At 42.7% G+C, this 11,548-nt stretch overlaps 1 protein-coding gene across 1 annotated transcript; it reads left to right on the top strand.

Annotated features, from left to right (window-relative positions):
- The first annotated feature begins 9,966 nt into the window (after positions 1-9,966).
- On the top strand, positions 9,967-11,085 carry LOC137379884 (lactosylceramide 4-alpha-galactosyltransferase-like). Its single transcript, XM_068051286.1, has one exon. The coding sequence runs from the start codon at positions 9,967-9,969 to the stop codon at positions 11,083-11,085; it is 1,119 nt and encodes a 372-aa protein (XP_067907387.1).
- The last annotated feature ends 463 nt before the right edge of the window (positions 11,086-11,548 follow it).

Raw genomic sequence — 11,548 nt, 5'->3', positions numbered from 1 at the left:
ATCCACGTAGACCACATCAACTGCACCACCCTCACCTATCTTCCTTGTTATTTCTTCAAAAAATTCGATCAAGTTGGTCAAGCAAGATCTTCCCTTAACAAATCCATGCCGACTATCCTTGATTAACCTGTGCCTTTCGAAGTGACAATTTATCCTGTCTTTCAGAATAGATTTCAATAATTTTCCCACTACTGAGGTTAAACTGACTGGTTTGTAATTATTAAACAGAGGTACAACGTTAGCAGTTCTCCAATCCTCCGGCACAAGGGTATGCAGGGAGGACAGGAAAATCATGGTCAGACCCTCTGCTATTTCCTCTCTTGCTTCTTTTAACAGCCTAGGATACATTTCATCTGGCCCTGGTGATTTATCAACGTTCAAGGATGCTAATCCCATTAATACTTCCTCTCTCCCTATGTTTATCACATTCAATACTTAACACTCCTCCTCCTTAACTACAATATCTGCACCGTCCCCCTCTCTTTTGTGAAGACAGACACAAAGTATTCATTAAGAGCCATACCAACATCTTCTGCCCCTACATATAGGTTACCTTTTTGCTCTTTTATGGGCCCTACTCTCTCCTAAGTTATCCTCTTACTCTTAATGTCTTGTTAAAACATCTTTGGGTTCACCTTGATTTTGCTTGCCAATATTCTTTCATGCACTTACTATACTCTTCCCGACTTTCTGTAGTATTGAGTTTTTGGTCGGACATAAGCTTTCCTTTTCTGCCTTATCTTAAGCTCTTTGACATCCATGGGGCTCTAGATTTGGCCATCTCACCCTTTTTCTTTGTGGGAACATGTTTATTCTGAACCTCTTGAATCTCCCCTTTGCCACCCACTGCTTTGACACTGACTTGCCTTCAAGTAGTTGTTTCCGGTCCACTTTCGCTAAATCACTCCTCAGTTTAGTAAAATTGGCCTTTCCCCATTTGAGAACTCTAACTCCTGTTCTGTCTCTCTCCTTTTCCATAATTATGTTAAAACAGACTGAATTAAGATCACTACCACCAAAATGCTCTCCCAATGCCACTCCTTCCACCTGCCCATCTTCATTTCCTAAAACTAAGTCTAAAACTGCGCCCTCTTGTTGGACTTGCTGTATACTGGGCAAACAAGTTCTCCTGAATGCACCTTAAGAATTCTGCTCCCTCAATTTCTTTCATACTAACTCTATCCTAGTTAATATTAGGTTAGTTAAAATCCCCTACTATTACTGCCCTATTGTTCTTGCACTTCTCAGAGATTTGCCTACATATCTGCTCTTCTATCTCCCTCTGAATGTTTGAGAGTTTATAGTACACTCCCAGCAGTGTGATTGCCCCTTTTTTGTTCCTTAGCTCAATCCATATGGCCTCATTTGATGAACTTTCCAACATATCATCCCTCCTCACAGCTGTAATAGTTTCCTTGACCAAAATTGCTACTCCCCCTCCTTTCTTATTCCCCTACCTATCGGGTCTGAAAACCAGGAAGTAACCAGGAATGTTGAGCTGCCATTCCTATCCCTCCTTAAGCAATGTTTCTGTAATAGCTATGATATCATACTGCCATGTGTCTATCTGTGCCATCAACTCATCTGCTTTATTTGCTATACTCCTCACATTGAAATGGATACCCTTGAGCACTGCCAAACTCTTTTTTTTCATTTTCTAAACTTTGTTTCCTCTGTCTCCCATGTCTTCCAGACTCCTCCATTAATTTTCTGCCTTCCATTTTCATTCCTGATTTTTGCCCCAACTGAGTCTACCCTCAGGTCCCCATCCCCCTGCCAAACTAGTTTAAACCTTCCCCAACAGCACTAGGAACTGACAAATATTAGAAGTGTCACAGGTTATAAGCAAGTGAGGTGGGGGTGGGGCAGGAGCTAACAAAGGAGAAGATGTAGATTGGACAAGGCCACATGGAGCAAAGGCAAACAATATGTTAATGGTGTGTTGAAAGACAAAGCATTGGTACAGAATAGGTGTTAATGGACTGAATATTGAACAGCAGCAAGTGCAAACATGAAAGAAAAAACAGTGGGGAAGCAAACTGAACAAACTAAGATGAAATGAAATAAAGAAGAAAAAAGAAAAAACAACTAAAAATGAAAGTAAAATGGGGGGCTGTCATGCTCTGAAATTATTGAACTCAATGTTCAGTCCGGCAGGCTGTAGTGTGCCTAATCGGTAGATGAGATGCTGTTCCTCGAGCTTGCATTGATGTTCACTGGAACACTGCAGCAATCCCAGGACAGAGATGTGAGCAGGGGGGAGTGTTGAAATGGCAAGCAACCAGAAGCTCAGGGTCCTGCTTGCGGACCGAGCGGAGGTGTTCCGCTAAACGGTCACCCAGTCTGCGCTTGGTCTCCCCAATGTAGAGGAGACCACATTGTGAGCAGCGAATACAGTATACTACATTGAAAGAAGTACAAGTAAATCGCTGCTTCACCTGAAAGGAGTGTTAGGGGTTTGGGATAGTGAGGAGAGAGGAGGTAAATGGGCAGGTATTACACCTCCTGCGATTGCAGGGGAAGGTGCCATGGGATGGGGACAACGTGGTGGGGGTAATGGAGAAGTGGACCAGGGTGTCGCGGAGGGAACGATCCCTTCGGAACGCTGAGGGGAAGGGAGGGGAAGATGCGTTTGGTAGTGGCATCACGCTGGAGGTGGCGGAAATGGCAGAGGATGATCCTTTGGATATGGAGGCTGATGGTGTGGAAAGTGAGGACAAGGGGAACCCTGTCAAGTTCTGGGAGGGAGGGGAAGGGTTGAGGGCAGAGGTATGGGAAATGGGCCGGACACGGTTGAGGGCCCTGTCAACAACAGTGGGGGGGAATCCTCAGTTGAGGAAAAAGGAGGTCATACCAGAAGCACCGTCATGGAAGGTAGCATCATCAGGGCAGATGTGTCGAAGGCGGAGAAACTGGGAGAATGGAATGGAGTCCTTACAGGAGGTAGGGTGTGTAGAAGTGTAGTCGAAGTAGCTGTGGGAGTCAGTGGGCTTACAATGGATATTAGTAGACAACCTATCTCCAGAGATGGAGACCGAGAAGTCGAGGAAGGGAAGTGTCAGAGATGGACCATGTAAATGTGAGAAGGGTGGAAATTGGAAGCAAAGTTGATAAAGTTTTCTAGTTCGGGGCGGGAGCAGGAAACGGCACGGATACAGTCATCAATGTACCGGAAAAAGAGTTGGGGGAGGGGGCCTGAGTAGGACTGGAACAAAGAATGCTCGACATATCCCACAAAAAGACAGGCATAACTAGGACCCATGCGGGTACCCATAGCGACACCTTTTACTTGAAGGAAGTACGTGGAGTTGAAGGAGAGGGTGTTCAATGTGAGAACAAGTTCAGCCAGGCAGAGGAGGGTGGTGGTGGATGGGGACTGGTTCGGCCTCTGTTCCAGGAAGAAGCAGAGAGCCCTCAAACCATCCTGGTGGGGGATGGAGGTGTAGAGCGATTGGACGTCCATAGTGAAGAGGAGGCGGTTGGGACCAGGAAACTGGAAATTGTCAAAATGACGTAGGGTGTCAGAAGAGTCACGGATGTAGGTGGGAAGAGACTGGACCAGCGGAGAAAAGATAGAGTCAAGATAGGAAGAAATAAGTTCAGTGGAGCAGGCTGACACAATGGGTCTGCCGGGACAATCCCGTTTCTGGATTTTGGGAAGGAGGTAGAAGCGGGCTGTCCAGGGTTGTGGGACTATGAGGTTGGAAGCTGTAGGGGGAAGATCTCCAGAGGAAATGAGGTCAGTGACAGTCCTTTGGACGGTGGCTTGATGTTCGGTGGTGGGGTCATGGTCCAGAAGGAGGTAGGAAGAAGTGTCTGTGAGTTGGCGTTGAGCTTCTGCAAGGTAGAGGTCGGTATGCCATACAACAACAGCACCACCCTTGTCTGCAGGTTTGATGACCATGTCGGGGTTAGACCTGAGAGAACGGAGTGCCTCAAGTTCAGAGGGGGACAGGTTAGAGTGAGTGAGGGAGGCAGAGAAATTGAGATGACCAATGTCTCGCCGACAGTTTTCAATGAAGAGATCAAGAGCGGGTAAGTGGCCAGGTGGAGGGAGGGGTCCAGATAGAGGGAGAATGCTGGAGGCGGGTGAATGGGTCTGCTGGTCGGGGGGAGTACTCCTGGTCAAAGAAGTGAGCCCGGAGGCGATGGAAGAAGAGCTCAATGTCATGCCGAGCGCAAAATTCATTGAGGTGGGGGCGTAAGGGGATAAAACTGAGATATTTGCTGAGTACAGAACGTTCAGCATCAGAGAGGGGGAGGTCAGAGGGTATAGTGAATACACGGCAAGGGGTCAGATCAGAAGGGGTGGGGTCAGAGGAAAGTGAAGCTGTAGGAGGATCTGGAGGAGCATTCGTCCCCATCAGCTGCTGGAGCTTGCGTTCCTTGACACCTGAAAGGAAGAAAAAAAGTTTTTTGTTAATGTGTCGGATGAGACGAAAGATGAAATGAAACTGCGGAGTAGAACAGCTTTGAGATAAGGTGAAGCGGTGCTGCTGGAGAGAGAGGTCCAGTGTGTGCATGTGGCGGCGTCACAAGAGTTTTGAAAACTTTGAATTGTGTGTGTTTTTAAAAACTGAGGAAAGGATTTTCTATGGCTATAGATTGCTGACACTTAGTAGGTTTAAACTGAGTGAAATGCATAGACTGCAAGGCACCAGTTTCCAAACAACACAGCAGGGGAATGACAGGTCAGGACTTATGATCGTCATGTGACTTGATTGTTAAAGTAAGTTTCACTTTTGAATTGAAAAGGACCAGTGAGTTGGACAAGGAGCAGGCTTTTGAAATTTGGCCATGACTTGCCTGGAGGCGAGAGAAAAAGACCTCTCTCTAAAGGAAACCTGCATCTCTTGAAAAGACATCTTGCATTTGAAATGTGGCAGATTCCTATTGCCTCCTGTTGCTGAAGAATTCCTGCATCCAATATGGTTCCTGTTGCCTCCTGTGCTTTGGGGAACCCTGGAACCTGCAGAAAGCTTCTACTGCTGTGTTGTTCCTGAGCAGACTGGTTGCTGCACCCCTGCTGAAAGACCTCTGACACCTGCTGCAGACAAATTGCCTTGAACGCCTACCCATAACAGACTCTTCATCAACCTCGCCTGGAGAGACTTCAAGTGGCATCTGACTCTTCGACTCTGGGACACCTCACCATACCGAAATGAACTCAATAATTTTATTTCTTCCTTTTTGTTCCTAAGAAACATCTGTAAACCAAAAACCCTTTCACTGGTTGACTTTTTTTTTTGAATGTATGTGAGTGTGCATGAGGGCTAAGGAACTAAAGAGCTTTTTATATATATATATATATATATATATATATATATCCCATTGGTAGTTAAGACTTATTTCTTTTCTATTAAATAGTTAATGTTGTTTAAAGAAACCTGGTTTGGTGTGCTTTGTTCTGAGGGCAAATAGAGTGTCTTATTTGGCTATTCTTTGGTAGGTGGAAAACTTGCTTGATATGCTGTGACCCTGTGCACTAGTAGGACTGAATTCACAGTGCATTTATCCCACCTTGGTCATAACACTAGCAACATTCTGAGGCTGAACCAAGCTGTTTGCAACCATTGCATTATTTTTGACCCTAAGCTGACCTTCCAACCCCAAATCCTCTTTGTTACCAAGACTGCCGACTTCCATCTCTATAAAAGTCTCCAGCCCTGAGATCACGTATGGGCGTCACTGGGTACAGATCTGACCTGGGTTAGCTTAATCAGGCGAAGGTGTTACTGTGTATGGATCTGACCAGAATCAGGTTGGGATTGGGATAAAACTGATCTGTAATGTTTAGAAATAGATATGCTCTGATTCTTTGGATGTACCGACGGAAGGTAAATGGACATTGTGTTGCTTGTGGAAAACAGAGATAAGCAGGAAGAAGCTTGAATATCAACAGAAAAGAATGAAAGAGCGAGAATTTGTTGAAAATAAATGAAGCAAACTTGGGTGTATCGAAGAATGGACAAACGTCAGCATTGCCTGTCCAAGTGCCGTTCACAGGCATAATAGAATTGGGGGATCCCACAGGCTCCAGATGGGAATTGAGGTTCACCTATGTTTACCAAGGCCATGAAGGACAATATCGGCGTCAGGATCTGAATCACACTGAGGTTGGCTGATGAATCAGGCTAGCACAATGGAATGGTAAGAGTGACGTACGCCCCAACATCCCAAGGTCACAATGGCTCCAGTGAAGGCCTTGGTCACATAGTCGTGTTCTAACCTACAATATGAAATTGTATTGGCTGTACTAGATATGACTCATGCAAGGTTACTAAAAGGTTTATGTGATAGATGGTATAAAACATAGCTATGAATGTTTATGCCCACTTTAAGCAATAGAAGGGGAGATAGTAGGGGTGGGGTGGAGGGAGGGGTGGTACGTGGGGGAAGGAAGTGGGAAGTGTTGAATAAAGATCAAAACCAGGATGATGAGCAGACTTCCTCTCAAAGGAGGAAGAGATCAATAACCAATTGGGTAGTGGGAGGCGCAGCCATGGGAGCAGATAGATTAGACATTGAAAATCGATACAATGATCAGTATTAATTGTATATTTGAGTGTTTAATTGTATGCAGGTGGTGGTCATTTACTGGGGATTCATTTGTGTTCCTATATAGGAGCACACTGGAAATGTGGTTGTTGGGTTTGGAGGTGCATGTTTGTAATGCGTATCTGTGAATAAAAGCTTATGAAGTGTGTAAACATTAGGCTCCAGTTCTACGCTTCATGCCTGGCTATCAGGAATAATAGTCAGGATAAATGAACACATTTTAAGAAATTGTGAACAGATGAAAGTAAAGGAGAGATGGGTCTAATCAATAAACATAGGGAAAGAATTGTATCATTTTAAAGAGATAGTGGGGTAATGAATTTAACTAAGATTAAGATAAATGAAATAATAATGAAAATATCATGTCCTTTAATGCCTCTCAGGGAGACACCTGTAGTCTGCATGCGGCCTATTGGAAAGGACTGCCACCCCTGCCCCCACCTCCGCCACCTGATGTGCTGGGCTGAGATGACACAATGGGACTGTTCACATTCCCCTTGCTTGGATGGGTCTGTCCATCTCAAGGAGCTGTTCCCTGATAGAATGATAGAAAGTTTAAAGCACAGAAAGAGGCCACTTGGCCCCTTATGCCTGTGCCGGCTGAAAAATGATCCACCTATTCTAATCCCACCTTCCAGTATTTGGTCCGTAACCCTGCAGCTTCCGGCACTTGAGGTGCATATCCAGACTCCTTTTGAATGAGTTGAGGGTCTTGCATCTATATTCCTTTCCCTAGGTCTGTCTCCTCCATGGGTTTGTCCCTGTGGAGAGGTCATAGCCAGCTCTAACATTCTTCTGCCTGTAAAATCCTGATTGAAGTGAAAAGTTTCAAAGCGTTAATGGGTTTCTTCCTCCTTTTGTTTGTTTATTTAAAATCTATATTTTTTACATTGCACTGAAGAGATTTCAGAAGGTTCATAACTGTGAAATTAAAAGGGATCAATTGCTATTGGATTGGAATCTGTTGTATAAGAAACCAAATGCCCCTTCTTCACCAGTATCTTTCTCTCTCTCTCTCGCCTCTTGCTGACACCATAATTTAATGACGCCCAGCTGAATGCTGTTCTCCACTCCATCCAGCACCAACTTTAACCACAGCAACTCCCAATGAAAAATCCAGCAGCCCAGATGTTTTCAGCTGGCATTTATTGCCCATCCCCAGTTGCCCTGAGAAGGTGGTGGTGGGCTACCTCTTGAACCACTGTGACCATTCTTTGTAATGGTTTGAAACAACCGCATGCTAGGCCACTTTAGAGGGCCATGTTGAGTTAACCACATTGTTGTTTGGAATCAGACTGGATAAGAACAGTGTGCTTCTTTCCCTAAAAGACATTAGTGACTCAGTTGGTACTTTTATAACAATTTGACAGCTTCATTGTCACTTTTACTGATGCCATCTTTTTATTTCTATAATTTATTAGCTCAAATCAAATCGTTAAACTCCCCTGGTTGGATTTCAATTTGCGTTCTTTGGATTTTAAGTCCAGGCCTCTGACTTACTAGTGCTGTCAGCACTGGGAGATGTGTTCTGTCAATGAGGAGCCCTGTAGAAATAGAACTCCATTTGTCTGCCTTTATGTGCAAGCTGAGATTTGACAGCTGATCAAGCAGTCTGAGCATGGGAATTTTACATTATTATACCAAAATAACATTTATACAGGGTTCCAGTGCCATATGATGGTGCTTTAAAACTGGAAAGTAATTCCCTCACCGACCCTGCTGACACAGGATGTGACTGATTCTGGTCATGATATACAATTGGATTCACTGATTCCAACCCTTCGCAGACAGAACAATGAGAGAAAGGCCTGGGCCACAGCCTCCAGTGTTCTTCAGTAACCAGACTTTCTTTCCTTCATGGCTCTAGAGAATTCTTTAATTTCAGCTGATGGCAAAACCCCGGAGAAAGAACTGCCTCATCATTCATTACTGTCCAATCACAGATATGAAGTAATAAGTCTGCTATTTCATAAATCACTGGCACACACTTGTTGGGCCAAATGGCCTGTTTCTGTGCTGTAAATTCTATGTAAAAAAACCTTTTTTTTTTAAATGCATCGATTATTGATTACTGAACTCCAATAATGTTGTACTTTGCAAAGCTGATTGAAGACATAGTTAGTCTACTTTAAGAAATTGTACAAGTCTATAGAATAACTGTTGCTGGCATCTTGCCCTGCTTTTTTGGAATCTGTGCATTTTCATATTTAAGATTCATTACTTGCGCATTGCTGATTTTAATGTAAGCAAACCTCATTGCATTTTTCCATATTCAGCCATCCCAGGAACATAAGCAATTTGTAAATTTTAAAACTGATGATCTTGTGAATCCATAATGGAAATGGACGAAAGAAAACAGGCAAACTGCAAAATTTACCTTATCAGGAAATGAAAACCTCATGGGAATGTTGCCATAGTGAGCATACGTTCTAAATCCAAACAAATAAGCATCAAAATTTGCAAAGGAGTGCCCAAGTACCTCAAGGGATCAGAACAAAAAAACTAAAAGTGAACATTTCATGTTTTAAAATTATTTATACTAAAACCATAACAACAAACATCACTAAAGTCATATTGCCAGTCAGGTTCTCTTCAGCTTCTATTGATTACTCCGTGGTGGTGGTTGTTTTTATATTTCCATCCTGAACCATGCTGCAGTGAGAGGCAAGTGATCTAGGCTTGTTATACTCCTAAAAGCCAGTTGATGAACAATAGAACTTGAGCCAATCTTTACACACTATTATAAGCATTTATTTATGGAGTTACACATTACAAGCATTCACCTGCTTACCCAAACCCCAGTTCCAGTCTATTCTGATTTTGTAGGAGCCCAAGTGAATCTCTAGTTAATGTCCACCACCTGTATCCAATTAAATGCAATCAATTTTCAACTAATAGTGCTGATCTGTTTTTAAGACATTTTTAATGTTGCTCTGTTTAGAGGTGTAAGATGGAAGGTGTGATTTTATTTCCCATTTTGTCTTTCCATAATTGCCTATTCGGGCAAACCCATTTCCTAATATTCTGTATAAAAGCAAAATACTGCGGATGCTGGAAATCTGAAACAAAAACAAGAAATGCTGGAATCACTCAGCAGGTCTGGCAGCATCTGTGGAAAGAGAAGCAGAGTTCCGAAGAAGGGTCACTGACCCGAAACGTTAACTCTGCTTCTCTTTCCACAGATGCTGCCAGACCTGCTGAGTGATTCCAGCATTTCTTGTTTTTGTTCCAAATATTCTGTGGTGCCTTGTGTAAGAATCTTATTACTTCATTGCAATAGATGTTAATTAGGCTGTAGTTTCATTCATTAAACAATAAGTGGTCATAATGTGAAAAATCAAGGATTGTTTTTGTCTTTTATCTGCAGAAGAGTCTAAGCTACAAATTTGCTTCACGATGGTTAAAACAATGAGCCAAGATCACTCAAAGTCATCTGAAGAAAAGCAGAAACAGCAGAGGCCTTTAATTAACAGATATGTAGTACCAATGAATACAACAAAGATTAATTCCTGGTGTAAGTTGTGTGTATGTATTTTGATTTCATTAAAATTGGTTTATTTGATAACCTTAATGCTGTGCTACAAAGGTGGTCCACAAAGTCGAGCTGTGAAGTACAGGTTACCCAACCACATCAAATGTCCATCCATTGACTTCAATTATAGCAGAAATAGTTACCATCTCACTGAAGATAATACAACTATTTTCTTTGTGGAAGCCTCTGACCAAACCAACCCAACTTTTCTGTCCATGTGTTCCATTGAATCTGCAGCTAGATCTCACCCCAGAGCCAAGATTGTGCTTTTCATGAAGAGTTTTTCAGCTATGAAAAGTGCACAAACCTTGGGGATTTCCTTGTTGAACTGTTTTCCTAATGTCGAGATCAGGCCATTGGATTTGAAAGATCTTTTTGCAGATACTCCATTGTCCTTGTGGTATTCAAGACTGGATCAATGGTGGCAACCTTATCTAATACCAACTATTGCCGATGCCTGTAGACTTGTCATCATGTGGAAATACGGTGGGATTTACTTAGACACTGACATTATTGTTTTTAAAAACCTGCGAAACCTCACCAACAGTATTGGGAGAGAACAACAATATTTACTGAATTCAGCCTTTTTGGCTTTTGATCAGCACCATGACTTCATTGGACACTGTTTGATGGACTTTGTTGAGCACTTCAATGGATGGATCTGGGGCCACCAGGGACCTCAGTTAGTAACTCGTGTTCTTAAAAAGTGGTGTCAAAAGAAGAGCATAACCAAGATTCGACAGTGCAAAGGAGTGAGGATGTTACCTCCTGAGGCTTTCTATCCAATCCGTTGGCAGGACTGGAAAAAATACTTTGAGGTTATGAGTAAGTCCGAGACTCAGCAGTTACTAAAGAATTCTTATGCTGTTCATATCTGGAACAAAAAGAGTCATGGAACCCCATTTCGGATAGGATCTAAAGTGATGATTGATCAGCTCAGCTCAGCCTACTGTCCTGTCTCATACAAAATAATGAGCTGGCAGGAAAATGTATAACAGTAACAACAAAGCAATTATTAGTGTTGCTTTAAAGATACCAATAATCAAATCAGATTGAAATTAGACCATACCTATGCATCAGGTGGAAGATTTGGCCTTAAATATATTCATTTTGAAGTTGTATTCCAGTTGATATGACTATATGTGTGTTTACTGCAGAGAAGTTGACTGGCTATTAATCTAGTGTACATAAACGATGCTAGCAATAAATGCTGTATTTTTGCAGAGCCAATTATTAATCTTAGTCATGAGAAGGAGCGTTAAGACATTTGAGTGTAACTCATTGACAAACAGTTGCATTGTTAAGCTATTTGCCAGGATTGAATTTACAACCTCTGACAAGAACAAAAGAAATACAAGCATGAGTAAATCATTTGGCTCTTCAAGCCTGTCCTGCCATTTAATATGATCAGAGTTAATCTTCTCCACTTCAACTCTACCTTCCCACGTGATCCCGTAT

Source organism: Heterodontus francisci, chromosome 18 (assembly GCF_036365525.1).
Source record: "Heterodontus francisci isolate sHetFra1 chromosome 18, sHetFra1.hap1, whole genome shotgun sequence".
Classification (NCBI taxonomy): domain Eukaryota; kingdom Metazoa; phylum Chordata; class Chondrichthyes; order Heterodontiformes; family Heterodontidae; genus Heterodontus; species Heterodontus francisci.
The sequence above is the reverse complement of the archived record's forward strand: the minus strand, read 5'-3'. Positions and strand labels throughout refer to the sequence as shown.

Excerpts from the sequence above, each read along its gene's own strand:
- LOC137379884 (XM_068051286.1), top strand. The coding sequence starts at position 9,967 with ATGAGCCAAGATCACTCAAAGTCATCTGAAGAAAAGCAGAAACAGCAG.